Here is a 16,130-nt window from a genome sequence, read left to right as displayed (position 1 = left end):
CCCTGAAAATAAACCAAAAAGCCAATGCATAAATGCAGACAGCTGTCTTCTGGCAGACAGTACTCCACTGCACACAACCACACCCTGACAGAGAGACACACACCAGCCCAATCCATTCCTGAGCTCTGGCTGATTTGGTTGCTGTAGATTTCCCAGAGGTTCCACTGAGCTCACCCTCTGACTTTGGAGTGGTCAGGAGCCATATGCTGGGGCACTCAAAGTCTCCTGCAGGAAGTACCAGCACCCACTGATGCTCTCTACCTTGACCTCCCTGTGCAGGGACAGGACCAGAAAGGAAAGTTACCTTGCAGACGGCTGCCTGGAGTACTGCATCAAAGCCCCCCTCAGGGGCATCTCGGTTCCGGGACACCCTCTGCTTCCGAACTTCCTCATTGAAGCTGTCCACTCTGTCTGTGAGAGGCAGCAGATGGCGGAACCCAAAGGAGGGGACGCAATTTGGAAACAACTTGTAACTAGAGAGAAAGAAGAGAAGAGTCATTTTTCCATCACTGTCTGTAAATCTTTACCAAGTGTTCTGAGCATTCACTGAGTGCCTTGAGAGGCACCAATAACTATTTACCCAGAACCTACTACATGCCCCTAGGACAGGCACAGTGGAGAGAGCAAAGATAAATAACATAGTCCCTACTTTCTAAACATCAGCCCTAAACTGCAGGCAAGGCTGTATATGCCGAGTTGTAAATGAATGGTATGGACAAATGGTTAAAAGGAAACAGAGATAACAGTAGGCTACCGTGGTTGGAGGAAGACTTGACATGGGCATTGAAAGGTATATGGGACCCAGGGTGTGGGCCAGCCTAGGCAGAGTGGACAGGAAGTGTCCTCTGGGCTAAGGAATGTGGATGATGCCCAGTGAGGGCAATGTAAGTGAAGTTACTCCATGCAACCAGCTTCTACATCAATGCTGCTGCCACACAACAAAGGATCACAGGATCATATAACCTTGCCATGTCAACCCCCTCAGTGACCAGGATGTGCAGGCACATGGACAAATGCTCAATGGAACAGGAATAAAAACATCTTATCTGCTTCTTCATTCGTTTTGAAATATTGTACCAACAAACTATCAATTCTGCTAAATGCAATAAAAAATTATTTAGAAACTAAGCATCTTCAAATGGAAAGTGATGTCTGGAAATTGGGAAAGAAGGAAGCATTACACATCAATAGTAGGTTAATACCAAGCCTTTCTCTTGAAATATTGGGTGATCTCCTTTTCAGTCTCCTGTGGAGACTCCAGGTGACCCCATTCCTGAAGAAGTTACTTTCCATTACAGCTCTAAGAGTTTCAGCTTGATCTAGAGCTAATAAAGTTGGAAGAAAGAGCTTGTATTGTTTTACCAATGGGTTCACAAAGTAAAGAGGGGAGAGTGTTCCAGCCAGAGAAGAGCATGTGCAAGAGTCCTGTGACAGGAGGGAGCACAGAGCCCAGGGACAGAGGGAGGCCAGGGGGGCTGTAGTGCAGAGTGAGGGGTGAGGGTGGACGAGGAGGAGCCTGGGAGGCAGGCTGGGCCAGAATGTGCAGGGTCTCTGGCCGTGTTAAGGAAGTCCCTCTTTCAGGATAAATGATGGGAAACGAGCACTAACAGGCCTGAGGGAAAGGCTTTATAATCTAATTCAAGCTGCATACATGGGAAAGAAAACAGCTTTAGCAACAGCTAGGAGGACCCTGCCTTAACTGCTGTCAAAATCAGCTTCACCAGGGCAGGTCTGGGCAGGCTCCCTTCTGTAAAGGGGCAATCATTGGCTCTCTAAGGGGCCATTCCATTCCCTTTCAGGGCTACAGTCCCTGCTCCATCCACACAGTCACAAGAGCACAGCACAGAGTCCCCAGCAACAGGCCCACCCTGCACAGAATCAATCAGCCCCACTCCTGTGACAGTCACGCTCTCCCTCTCGGGCCAGCGGCAGCAATGGGCTCTCCTTGCCTGGCTTTCCTTTGTGTTTCTCCCTTCTCCTTTCCCGAAATCTTCACGAACACCTTGTACAAGGACAGGTGGAGCTCTTTTTTAACCTCAGCCTCAGGCCACCCAAACTTTCCATTACCTCCTCGTTTTGTCATGAAAAGAACAATCATGGAAATTACATTCCCAGCTGGAAGAAGGAACTGAGGTCCCATCTGTAGCTATTCGGCAAGTGGATCATAGGCCCAGAAGGAAGTAAGTCTATCCAAACTCTCCCCCCTCTCTTCCTCCAACATCCTGCCCTCACTTATGTGGCTCTGGCCCATGATTTAGGACTTCAGGTGTATGTTTTTTTACACTTGGTCCAGTTGGTGGTGGGCAGGGAGGAAAGAAACTGAATAATAATTGTTGTTTAACCAGGAAAGCTGTGAGAAACTCAGCTACAGCTCAGCACGTTTTACCTCCTCCCTTTCACTCCCGCAAACAGCAAACAGCAATGAGCAGATACATTTTTACTTCAAAGAATGTCTGTGAAGTAGTTAGGAATTAGAAAATGTGTTTGCCAGACAGAAGCCTTCATTGCAGAGAATTTAGTATAACCAAGTCAGAGTCACTTCATACCAAGAGGAAAAGAGCTTTGTCACACAGACGCTAGCAGTGTCTCCATTGACACTGGAATCGGATGTCACTTGTGATGAGTTATCTGACTTAACCCCAGAACAGCTGTCTGAGTGGCCTGAAGATCCAGATGTTTTGGGGTCATACCAGGAGACTATACCACCCCTCTCGTGTGTCTGTGCTGTGAGACCCCAAATAAGCACCACGCACACAGTTACTAAATTAAGGATTATTAACAAGGGAGATAAAAAATAAAATATATATGGTTAAAAAGCCAAGGGAGTGTCTGTATGTATAAAGAGCGAATCCAATTTGAAGACACCAGACCTAGGCAAATCCAGAAAACAATCTAATGCCTCAGGAGACTATCATGGATCAAGCTGGCATGGAAAGGCTCTCATGTCATGGAACAGGAATGAAAACACCTTATCTGCTTCTTCTAATGCTAACCATATAGAACTGCTGGATAAAATGTAATTTAAAAATTTTTAATATATAGCCTAGACTGGAAGCTCAGAAAGTAAATCCCAGAAATGAAGAGGAACCCATTCAATAAATGAATGAAACTTTCAGAAGTATTTGGTTTTGGAAAAAATAAAATAAAATAAAACAAAATAAAATTTAAAAATATAAAAAAAAAAAACCCAAAAAACAAATGAATGGACTTAAAAGAATAGGTGGGGGCCGGGTGCAGTGGCTCACGCCTGTCATCTCAGCACTTTGGGAGGCTGAGGCGATTCACTTGAGGTCAGGAGTTCAAGACCAGCCTGGCCAACACAGTGAAACCCCATCTCTACTAAAAATACAAAAATTAGCTGGGCGTGGTGGCAGGCGCCTATAATCCCAGCTACTCAGGAGTCTGAGGCAGAAGAATCACTTGAACCCAGGAGGTGGAGGTTGCAGTGAGCTGAGATCGTGCCACCGCACTCCAGCCTGAGCAGCAGAGCGAGACTCAGTCTCAAAAAAAAAAAAAAAAAAAAAGGTAGGAAATGGGTAGGCACTCATGCCAAGGACCCCTGCAATGCGTCAGGCCTTGACTGAGGCCCTGCAGGCTTGGAGCAGGGTCTACCAGGAAGAGATGCTGAGCATCACTCCTGCACAGGGCTGAACACTGGAATAGGGCTCTCTGCATAAAGCCCAACACTACAATGAGCTGCTGTGCCACTAAAACCAGAAACAGAAAAACTCCAGCTACTGGTCCGGGAAAGCGGCACGGAAGCTGACCGTCTGTCACGAATGAGATGAATTACCCATAAAAACTGTAATTCCAGGCCTGAGCAACTGGAATACACTGCCTTTATGGTGAAGACATCTCCAGTTGAAAAGTTAACAGAAAAACTAGTCCCACGGTGAACCTGGAGATTCTCGACAGCAGCAAACATAAAACTGCTCTGCAGGGATGCCCCCACAACCTCCAGTGAAGATGTACTAATGAAAAGCTTACAAATTGCATGAAAAACAATTCATGAAGGCATGTCAGCAGGTCCAATACACTGACCTGCTGTGGATCCACCTGAAGGATCCACAATTCAAGAAACAGAAACAGAATAATTTAAAATACTTTAGGTCGGGCGCGGTGGCTCACCCCTGTAATCCCAGCACTTTGGGAGGCCGAGGCAGGTAGATCGCCTGAGGTCAGGAGTTCAAGACAGCCTGGCCAACATGGTGAAACCCCATCTCTACTAAAAAATACAAAAATTAGCTGGGTATGGTGGCATGTGCCTGTAATCCCAGCTACTCGGGAGGCTGAGGCAGGAGAATCATTTGAACCCAGGAGGCACAGGATGCCGTGCTGCCTGGACTTGGGGAGACAAAGCTCAGCCTGCTCACCACGCCACAGTGTGCCCCTGCACTGCGTGTGCGCCCCAGCTCAGAGAAGAGAGCTTCACATAACTCAGGCCCGAGGTTTCCTTCCACACTCTCGTTCTTCACTGGACTTCCTGCCTTACAAGCAGCTTTTCAGTGTGCCTTGTACTCACTGTCAAGAGTTTTACTGTCTGCAACGGGTTCTGCCTTAGAGGACTGAGAGAGTAAGCTCTGAATAAGTAATGTGTCATAACTTTGAATATTTAAATGCTGTGCGCCTAGAGCCAGCCCTTGATTCTCTGCCAGCTTCCAATCTAGTGTCTCAGTCAGTGGAAGGGCCGTGGAAGAATGAAAGTGGGGACACACCCTATCTGTCTGGAGACAGGGCCCAATTAGGACAGAGGTGAAAAGAAGCAAATAAAATCACTATTCCAGATGAATTGAAAAAAGGCTTGATTAAGGCTTGCCGTTAAGATGCTGTTGCTCCTGGTAAGTAGTAAAATTTCAACAAAAAACATTTGGCACCCGGACTTAGTTGAAAAGGGCCTTGGAGATAGGATCAAAGTAATAATAGTCCCTGTGGACACCTGTCGCCAGGAGGAAGCTAAACCCAGCAAATGATGATGCCTAGTGCCTCTTCGTGGTTAAAGAATTTAGAGTTTCATTTGTATTTAAAACTTTTTCTTGTCTTACTGTTTTTCTACCAGTGTCAGTTCCCAATCCCTGGAGAAGATCTAAGTCAGCTTCTAGGAGATGTACAGAAGGATCCGGAGGGACTCAGAAGAGCCCATGCCACCAGCACACTAACTCACTCCCACCACCCAGCCCAACTTGGAGCTGGCAGCTCTGAAGGCTACCAAAGAGGACTTGTGGAGAGGGAAGGGCTCAGGGGTTTTCTCTTCCGTTGATGGCAGCTGGAAGACCAAGAATTGAGAGTGGCATCACAAGATGGAAGGAGCTGCATCCCCGAGTTACTGCACGCAGAGCTTGCAAGGAAAGCAGCTCAGCCCTCATCAGATTTTGCACAAGAAAAAAAAAAACAAAAACTTTCACTGTGTTCAGCCACTGAGATTTGGAGACTGTACATTACTGCCACATAGCCTACCATTATCCTCAGGTAAGCCTAGGAGATTGGGGTAGGGTGGTTTTGGAGCAGGTATTATTACTCAGCCTAAGGTAAAGTATCATGTGTTGTAGTGTGATTTTAATGGGGAAGAAGGCATTATATTAAATGCAAATGCAGGCCGGGTGCAGTGGCTCATGCCTGTAATCCCGACACTTTGGGAGGCCAAGGTGGGTGGATCATCTGAGGTCAGGAGTTCAAGACCAGCCTGGCCAACATGGTAAAACCCCATCTCTACTAAAAATACAAAAATCAGCCAGGTGTGGTGGCATGCACCTGTAATCCCAGCTACTCAGGAGGCTGAGGTAGAGGTTGCAGGGAGCTGAGATCGCGCTACTGCACTCCAGCTTGGGCAACAGAGTAAGACTCTGTCTCAAAAAAAAAAAAAAAAAAGCAAATGCAGACTATAAAAGTAGTCTGGGCCGGGCGCGGTGGCTCAAGCCTGTAATCCCAGCACTTTGGGAGGCCGAGGCGGGCGGATCACGAGGTCAGGAGATCGAGGCCATCCTGGCTAACACGGTGAAACCCCGTCTCTACTAAAAAATACAAAAAACTAGCCGGGCGAGGTGGTGGCGCCTGTAGTCCCAGCTACTCGGGAGGCTGAGGCAGGAGAATGGCGTAAACCCGGGAGGCGGAGCTTGCAGTGAGCTGAGATCCGGCCACCGCACTCCAGCCTGGGTGACAGAGCCAGACTCCGTCTCAAAAAAATAAAAAAATAAAAATAAAAATAAAAAAAAAAAAAGTAGTCTGTATTCATATTCCAGCTCTATCCCTTGCTGTTTGTATAATATTGGGTAAGTTATTCTCTCTAGGCCTCAGTGTCTGCATCTTTAACATCTGGCTTATACCTACCTTAGAAAACTCACCAGATTGTTATGAGATTTAAATGAGATAATCTATAGAAAATATTTAGTAAGGGCTTGACACTTAGTAAAAACTTAAGTCTTAGTTGTTCCCTATCTCATGACTAGTTTTGGACCTTACAACACAAACCCTCACTAAAGTTAAATACGGAGACAAGGAAAGCAAGAGTTGGAAGTTACCACTCACTGCAGTCACTTGCATAATCTTGACATTTAAAGGAACTCCTGAAAGACTAAAAAGGAAAGAAACCAATCTAGTAGAGGTTGTGTTTCATGGGCTGAAGAATGCAATCCCCTCATACAACCACCACCCCCAACATGCACACAAACACCCCATGGCAGAGACCTGCTCAATAATCCTATTTCTTCTGATTCCTGGGCATAGAGCTATACTAGTTCTCAGCCTCCTGGCTCAGTTCTGTTCCGTCTAATCACATGTGGGAGCAGGCATGGCAAAGGCCTATCCTCCTATGCATGACCCTCTAGGCAGCATGACCTTAGGAGCCATGTGTGGAAGATGGAAAGCCTGGAAGATGGAAGGCACCTAGGTCCGTGAGTCACTGCTTGCAGGAGAAGTTCCACAAATGAAGAGACCCAGTTGGACTTGAGGAGCAGGAAATAAACTTCCATCAAATTATACACCTTGTTATTATAGACTCTGTTGCAGCAGTTAGAGACACCTGTTTTCTAATAATATGTCAAATCTTTTCTAGTTCAGGTGTTTATGTTGAAAAAAAAAATGCTTACCTTTAAAATAGGATTTTAGTCTAATTATGTGAAAATAAGTTATAGTTATTTATAGAAAAACAACAGGGACAGATTTTGAATTCATTTCTCCCCAGGCACCTCAGTTACTACAAACAAGGGGAAAGTTTAAGTTGCCCTGCCTGCTGCCTCCCTGATAATCTGGATTCATCACTCCCTGAGGACATTTTCTGAATTCTATTAATGTGAGCAAGTGGTGCTGTGCATGGCAGGCAGGATAATCAAGGGGTTGTGATCATTTTATCTTTACAACCTTGTGACAGTTCACTCACTTCTTGACAGGTCAGGAAAGGAGAGAATGTATGCCTATCGTTAATCAAATTAAACACCTAAGCCTGGCCACCCCTCCTAACCATGCCTTCCTTAATTCTTTCTTTGAGCTAAATTTTCCTGCTACTCCATTCTCCCACCCTTAAGTACCCAACAGAAGGGCAAATGGTCGCTTACCCAATGCATGGATTGGTCTGGTACCTCGGTGCCGTGTAGGAGAAAGGAGAGATGTCCTTATCGACAAAAGACCCAAATCCCAACCGGAAGTTGCTGGTGAGCTTCCTCATCTCCTCCGCGAGTTTGGTGCCCAGGTTCCGGATAGTGTCCAAGTCATCCTTCATGGACAGGGAGAGGTCCATCAGGTAGTACAGGTCCACAGGATAGTCCTCTACCTGGCGAACCTGTAGCTGGAAGGTGGTCTTGTCACCTGCACCAACAGAGAGGCCACCCGTGTTAGAGGTCATGCAACCTGCTAAGGGCTGAGGGATGGGATTTGCTTTCAAAGCTAGTTCACCTCTTACTTTTCTTTAGTGATTGTGTGCCTCCCAGAAGATTTTTCTTGGAAGTAAAGTGCCTGAAGGGAATACGGTGCTGAGAATGGAGGCCTGGTTTCTCCTTCCCAAACACTCGGCTTAGCATTTATTTTTTTATTTTATTTTATTTTTTTAAGACAGAGTGTTGCTCTGTCACCCAGGCTGGAGTGCTGTGGGGCAATCTTGGCTCATGCAACCTCCGCCTCCCAGGTTCGAGTGATTCTTATGCCTCAACCTCCTGAGTAGCTGGGATTACAGGTACCCACCACCATGCCTGGCTAATTTTTGCATTTTTAGTAAAGACGGGGTTTCACCATGTTGACCAGGCTGGTATCAAACTCCTAGCCTCAAGTGATCCACCTACCTCAGCCTCCCAAAATGCTGGGATTACAGGTGTCAGCCACCACACTTGGCCTGGGCTTAGCATTTCTAAGGAAACTCCCTAACAGCCAGGCTCCTTGGTGGTGTTCTGTCTACTCAGCAACAAGGACCCTTGGGTAATCAGTGGACCGTGAACCAGACAATTTCATGAACACAAACTAGGTGGAGAATAGCCCATCAACCACACACCAACTCCAGAGAAAGACCCAGCCACGATGGGAATGTGTGTTTGAAACAAAAAGCAGGGAAGAAATGAACAAAAGAGCCTGAGTGGGGAAGAACCAAGCTGGGGAGAGAGATGTGCAAGGCAAGGGAGGACAGAGAAACAAAGATGGTTGTTTAAAATACCCCAATGGGCCGGGCGCAGTGGCTCAAGCCTGTAGTCCCAGCACTTTGGGAGGCCGAGACGGGCGGATCATGAGGTCAGGAGATCGAGACCATCCTGGCTAACACGGTGAAACCCCATCTCTACTAAAAAAATACAAAAAACTAGCCGGGCGAGGTGGTGGGCGCCTGTAGTCCCAGCTACTTGGGAGGCTGAGGCAGGAGAATGGCGTAAACCTGGGAGGCGGAGCTTGCAGTAAGCTGAGATCCAGCCACTGCACTCCAGCCTGGGCGGCAGAGCGAGACTCCGTCTCAAATAAATAAATAAATAAATAAATAAAATACCCCGATGGGCAAAAATATGCATGCCTATGCCACGTCACCTGTTTTTGTTTCTATTTCCCTCACCATTTACCAGACTAGTATTTACTTTGGGGGGCATATTTGATGTTTCGGGACATCACAGGTACAACTCATTATCATCAGAAACTACAGATATAAATACAGGAAGACAGATTCCAAATTTTAGCTGTATCGAAAAAAGAAAACGAGAAGAGAAAAGATAGCACTAGATTTGTCTACCAGCTACAATAAGGTAGCCGACAGGCAGAGAAAAGCGGAATTAATTCAGAAGAAAAGAACAAAGAAAAAAGCCAGTGTCTGGCAGGTGTGGTCTTTGCTGTCTCACTCTATAGAGTTCAAAGAGAGGCTCAAGTCAGGGCAATAACTGGAAGACCCAGGCCAGGATAATGATCTTGAAATCATTTCATAATTTCTAAAAACAAATCACTTAGAACGAACTTTAAGGCTCAGTTCAACTCATATCTGCCTTGGGCTCATTAACCTTTCAGGAGTGCCAAGAGATGTCCTATTTATCCTGCAGTAGAACCATCTATACATACTTGAAATTTGGATAGATTCTTTGTGTGTTTAGAGGCACTAGAGCAAAGATGGCCTCACTCCTGCCCAGCGAGTCTACACCTGACTTGCCGGCAGCCACATCTCAGAGCAACCAGTCTTTCATCTCAAGCTGACAACCAGCAAACTGAAGCCTTCTTTAACTTGTAGGGAACTCAATCCTCTATGCTCCCTCTCCTCCTCCCACCACGACAACAAGGCATATTTCACTAACTAGACCATAAAGAATCAAATAATCAAAAGATTTTAGTTCAAGTTCCAGCCCTGTCCCTTGAGCAGGAGTGCAACCTGGGCCTGAAATATAAAATGGAAATAAGAACAACGCTCACAGCATCAATTAAGCCTATTTATTATGCGCTCATGAGGGAGAGCAGTGTTTTATGAGTAGTACAGGCTTGCACAGATGAAGTATGATTATGATCATTACTGCCTGTAGTCAGAGTGGCAGCTCTGAACCTGCTTCTCCTGACTTGTCTTTGCGTGTACTGTTCTAGGTGCCTCAGGACTGATGGAGTTTGAGTTGCCTATTGCTATAAGCCTATTTTTTTAAACCATGAGTCTGACTCAAACAGAGGAATGTTCAAGTTTTTCTTCCAGAATGAATTCCAGGCTGCTGCAGTGTCTGCCTTTGGTCAGACGGACACAGCCGGTCCCGCCAGAGGGCTCCTTGGGTGCCACATCATAGTGAGGGAGGGGCGGGGGGGGAGTTGGGGGGAAGGGAGCTCCCTCCTTGGCCCTTGCATGGGCAGGCAACAGACCCCAAACGGCCAGAGCCTGCAATCCTATTTCCTTTGCCTGATGCCATGATCTTTTCGTAGGTCTTCTGCATTTTCTGCCACCTGTCCCCCCAAGTTCCCACCTACAACTTATTTTATCCAAAATCTACTTCTACTTTTTTTATGAATTATAAGAAATTAACAGATGGGCACTTTAAAACCAGGAAACAAATAATTGCCTTGGATTCTGGGAGGTGGAGAGGCATCTATGAGATAGAGGCTTGGAAGCAGGAGAGTTGGGTTTGAATCCAGACCCGGTCACCAAGGACTAGGGAGAACTCAGGCTCCTTTCAACTCACTGCTCAGTTTCTACATCAGTCAAGTAGGGAGGATATTAACTATTGTAGGGATTAAAAGAGATAAACACCGCACAAATGTTCCTATACAAAGAAAACTTTGGCCTTGGTTTTCCCAAAAGTCAATTACTGAAGCAATTTCCTGTGAGGATAAAAAGAGAGACAGCAAATCCTGCCAGCAACTTGAATTTCAACAGCTACAGCCTTGGGCATACAAATTTAACCCTAAATTTTCCAGACATGAAGGCTGAGGGAAACAAGGCATGATATATAGGTCCCTTTGTATTTTAAGAGGCTATCTATTCTGAAGCAAGAAACTTCTTGGCATTACATTCTAAGAGAAATTCATCAGTAAGAAAACACACACACACACACACACACACACACACACACACACACACACCCCTTCCCAAAGGAAGGCTGAAGTTGTTAAAAAGAAATACTGTCCCACTTTTCCAGAAAGAGAGGGATGTAAGAAAGACGGTAACACCACTGATGTTCAGAATGAGGATTTATTGCTGCCTCTAATATGCTTGATTTTAAATGCCACAGACTCCTGAATAGGCGGTGGCAATGACAGAATGTTCTGTCAGCAGATCCTGGAGGGACTGACATTCCTGGTCAGATCCGTGCTGTGGGAGTTAAGCTTCCAGTGTACCAACAACTCCCCAAAAAGGGAGGCCTCTAACGTTAGCAGCTTGAAGGTGAAGCCATTACTGCATGTGAAGTGCACTTTCTGCTGAGAGAAGGTCTTGGCTATGTGTTCCACTTTTGGGTACACTTCCGGAACCGTGCACGCTTAAGCACTCTCCTCCCTTCCAACTCTTTCCCGGCCATGCTGCTTTCCTTTAAAAATACCTGAGACTTTAAGCCAGTCACCACCTCCTGCTGCCTAGCAGTGTGGGAAGCGCTTCTCGTCTTTAATCTGCCTGTCTTGGTCTGTGCCTGTCTCTGGTGACACCATTCCGGCCCATGTGTCAGGATTCATCCTTCTCTGTTCCTTCCCTCTCCACTTAGGGTCTCTACAGGCTCAAGTATCCCTGTGGCTATATCCCCTCTCTCTGGGGCTGTTCCATGTAATTCCTGCCAGCCTCGGGACCAGGAGCAGGACCAGAGAAATGGCAAACTCAAAAGAGAAGTTGATCACCTTGCACCTGTGACGTGCCACCCCAGGCAGCCCCTCTCATGTCCTTCTGCTTGTTCCTGGTTCCAGAGTACCCAGCTCCAACTGCATTTTGTACAGAATTTCTGTGCTGCTCAGTTTGTAAGTGCAGGTTCTTCCACTATAATCAGGTATCAACTAGCATTCCATCTGAAATGTATTTTTAAAGCTTTCTTCTCTCTGCCTTGCCTTTAATAAAAAGTGAAAAGTTGGCATTTTCCTTAGGGATATATATCAAATAACAAACATTTCTAGAGAGTGAGTTGAGAATTTCAGCAAAAACTTTTTTTTTTTTGAGACAGGGTCTTGTTCTGTCACCCAGGCTAGAGTACAGTGGCACAACCACAGCTCACTGTAGTCTCAACCTCCCGGGCTCAAGCAATCCTCCCGCCTCAGCCTCCCAAGTAGCTGGGACTATAAGCACGTGCCATCATGCCTGGCTAATTTAAAAATTATTAGTAGAGACAAAGTCCTGCCATGTTGCCCACGCTGGCCTCAAACTCCTAAGCTCAAGTGATCCTCCCCCTCAGCCTCCCAAAGTGCTGGGATTAAAGCCACATGCCCAGCCTCAAAAACTTTTTTTTAATTTTTATTTTTTCTGCTTTCTTATTTTCCCTCAGGTTTCCTGTCTTTGAGCCAAAAACTCTTAAGACTGATTTTGTTCAAAGTGTTAAGACAAAGTAGTACCTCAGCAAATAAAGATCCTTGCCATCCCAAAATAAATGCAAGTGGTTTTTGATTCCCTAGAAGTACTATTCTGTGCTGGAAACTGAAAGAAAGAAGGGAAACATAAAAATCAACTCTATTATAACAGGACTACAACTGAACAGAAAATTAGGGCCCTGGTGCACACATTATAAATGAGCAGACAGCTCTTCCAGTCACTACAGCAGAAGGCACTTAGTGTCCCAGGATTAAATCCAGATCTAGAACCAAAGTATTGCCTCACTGGTCTAGAACAAGGATGCCAGGCTGACTGCACCCCCTCCCCACCTCAGAATTGTGACTGTTGACGGATGGAATAAAGGAACAAGTCACCTGAAGGCATGGTTGTCTTCCACAGTGTCTGCCTCCAAGCCCAGGGCTCTATACCTCTAATTTCCTTTAAAATAACCCCTTATCCAGCCATCATCAAAATACTTTCTTCATCTATTTAAGCTATCTACACTGTCACCCAGGGTGGCAACTTTATTGCAAAAGCAATACCTAAAAACTGGCACTTCCAAGTAGAACCTGGAAGAAGAAGGGAGGAAAAAAACAGGGGCTGGCAGGAAACCCAGAAGCAACCAATCACCTGTGGTTTAGTTAATAGTATTGTAACCGTGTTGGTTTCCTGGTTTTAATAAAGTACTCTTGTTATATTAAGATGTTATCATTGAGGGCAGCAGAGGAAGGTACACAGAAGATCTCTGTGTTATTTTTGCAACTTCTTGTAAGTCTAAAATTGTTTCAAAATGTAAGAAAGCTACCAATCAAGGGTCATTTTTTAAGAAGTTAAAGGACTGAGGCCAATAATGACTTATAAACCCTTCTTAATTGCTCAGTGTTTCAAAACCACCTTTAGCTTTTGACCATTCTCAATAAGCTTTACTTTCAAGTTTATGTACTTTCTTAAGGATTTTATGCTCTTTGTTAATGATTTTTTCTAAGGTTCTTATCCTGACATGTAGTTTCCAGTATGGAAATAAAATGGAAAACATGATCCTATATTTACACAAAATCTTGCCTAAAGCTTGGCAGTCCTTCAAAAAGTTAAACATAGAATTACCATATGACCCAGCAATTCCACTCCTAGCTATAGACCCAAGATTATTGAAAACATATGTCCCCATAATAGTGTGTACATGAATGTTCATAGCAGCATTAGTCATAATTGCCCCAAAGTATAGGATGTTAACTGTGAGGTTATTAAAACAAAAGAAAAAAGAATTGCCCAAAGTAGAAACAGCCCAAATGTCCATCAACTAAAATATACATATACAATGGAATATTATTTGGCCATAAAAAGGAATGAAGTACATGCTACAACATGGATGAACCTTGAAACATGTTGCTAAGTGAAAGAAATCAGCTAAAAGAGCCACACATTATACGATGTATAGGAAATGCCCAGAATATGCAAAACTATATAGAGAGAAAGTAGACGGGTGTATAGCAGGGGCTGAAAGGGGAGGGTGGGAGACAGTAGGGTAGGCAGTCACTGTTCATGGGTGTGGGACTTCTTTTTGGGAAAATGTTCTGGAATTAGACAGTGGTGTTGACTGTACAATCTTGCAAATATGCTAAGTATACCTTAAAATGGTGAATCTTATGGTCTGTGAATTATATCTCAATTTAAAAAAATTAAAAAGTCCTGCTTAAAGTAGATAGAAATTATTTTTATTTCCTTCCTGAGACTTACCTTGGAACAATTACTTTGCCTTCATGAAGTGTCTTTCATATTATGCTGAGGCTTGTCCTTGATTAGTCTGCAATAAGTCTGGCAAAGTCTTATATTTCACTCAACAAATAACTATTACGAGGCATGGGGGGTAGGGCAAGGGAGGAGACACAAAAGCATTTCTAAAAATATACAATGGAGGCCCAGCGCGGTGGCTCATGCCTGTAATCCCAGTACTTTGGGAGGCCGAGGTGGGCTGATGACTTGAGCCCAGGAGTTCGAGACCAGCCTGGCCAACATCGTGAAACCCCATCTCTACTAAAAATACAAAAATTAGCCAGGTGTGGTGGTGTGTGCCTCTAGTCCTAGCTACTCAGGAGGCTGAGGCATAAGAATTGCTTGAACCTGGGAGGCTGCAGTGAGCTGAAATTATGTCACTGCACTCCAGCCTGGGCAACAGAGCGAGACTCTGTCTCTCTCTCTCTCTCTCTATATATATATATAGATAGATATATGAAAAACCAACCCCTATATAACTGAAAGCCCTCTCCAGAGTCAGGGGGGAAATACCCTGAGGCAAATATGCATTTTGCATAACTGAAAATTTTGCTAACTGTGACATACCATTTTTCTCTCCCCCCAAATAAATTCTTGGGGTTTGCCTGCACTTCTCTTTGTAAATGTTAAAATTATATTTTCAAAATTTTAACAGGCATCATTGGTTTCAAGTGTTTCTACATTTGGGAAACATATTCACAATGTTTGTAGGTCTTAGGAACTCGTATTTTCATCAGATCTCTTCCTAGTCTTCATCTCTTCAGACTGAACCCTCTTCATAGTCTGGGTGTGTTTCCAGAAGGCAGTCAGCTCCTCCATCCACTTGACACCCCCAGCACTGGGCTCTCCACCATGATACCTTCCACAAGACAGAGCTGTACACAGCACCCACACCGTATTTTTGTATAAACATAGGGTCATGGTTTCCATTTTATTTCTAATACCAGAAACCATATCATAATAATGCTTAGCAGGAGATGTAACTATGCCAAATAAGAATGATTTTTTTCTTTAATTGAGCATATATTGAGTTTTATGCATAAATATGGGATTGCATACAAACCGGCCGTTACTCAAATCACTTGCTTTTTATTTTGGGTTCTTGTTGTTGTTGTTGTTGTTGTTTAGAGTCTCACTTTCATCCAGGCTGGAGCCTCAAACTCCTGGGTTCAAGGGATCCTCCCACCTCAGTCTCCCCCATAGCAACGGGGTCTCACTATGTTGCCCAGGCTGGTCTCAGATTTCTGACCTCAATCGATCCTCTCTCCTTAGCCACCCAAACCACTGAGATTACAGGCATAAGCCACCTTACCTGGCCTTCTCTAACTCTTCTACAGGGACTGCCGTAAAGGCCAGTTGGTAGTCAAACCAGACAACCATCTCTGCTCACACTCACACCTTAATTCTGATTTTAAAAACTGGAATTATTAAAGTGTGGACATCTTTGGATTTGTGTGATACAACTCTTTCCTAAGTTAAGTCTACCCTAAAGAAGAGAGATTTGCCACCATAAAGGATACTTTTTGGAGAGAACACCACAGGCTTTGAGAGCTATTCTAGGTAAGGAGTTCCAAAAATGTAAATTAAAACCTTCCTCCACAATGGCTCTGAAACTACAAACTCTTTCGGAGGTGTGAATTTTTGTCCTCATTTTCAAAGATTATTGAATGAAAATAGCACAATTATACATACCTTATGATAATAAGTATATGAAAAATACAAAGAGGTGAATAAAGACAGAGGACATAGTAAAAATGAAAAATAATATTATGTTAAAGTGGATTATTTTTCTAGAATTTCATGTGCTATTGCTATACTGTTACTATGATAAAAAAGAAGATATGGCATTCATATTAGTCAATACACTATTCTTATACAACACAATGTTCCAATATATTAATAGTCTACAACAACTCCTATATCCCCTTTAGGT

The 16,130-nt window shown here is 44.4% G+C and overlaps 1 protein-coding gene across 1 annotated transcript in view; it reads right to left on the bottom strand.

Annotated features, from left to right (window-relative positions):
• Nucleotides 1-16,130, bottom strand: part of ITGB5 (integrin subunit beta 5) — a 122,070-nt gene that overhangs the window by 75,633 nt on the left and 30,307 nt on the right. The window contains exons 4-5 of the mRNA XM_005547933.5: nt 7,548-7,797; nt 305-473 (exon numbers count right to left, since the gene is read on the bottom strand). Of these exons, the coding sequence (XP_005547990.1) occupies nt 305-473; nt 7,548-7,797 (419 nt within the window). The remainder of the gene's footprint in view (nt 1-304; nt 474-7,547; nt 7,798-16,130) is intronic.

Source organism: Macaca fascicularis, chromosome 2 (genome assembly GCF_037993035.2).
Source record: "Macaca fascicularis isolate 582-1 chromosome 2, T2T-MFA8v1.1".
Lineage (NCBI taxonomy): Eukaryota > Metazoa > Chordata > Mammalia > Primates > Cercopithecidae > Macaca > Macaca fascicularis.
The sequence above is the reverse complement of the archived record's forward strand: the minus strand, read 5'-3'. Positions and strand labels throughout refer to the sequence as shown.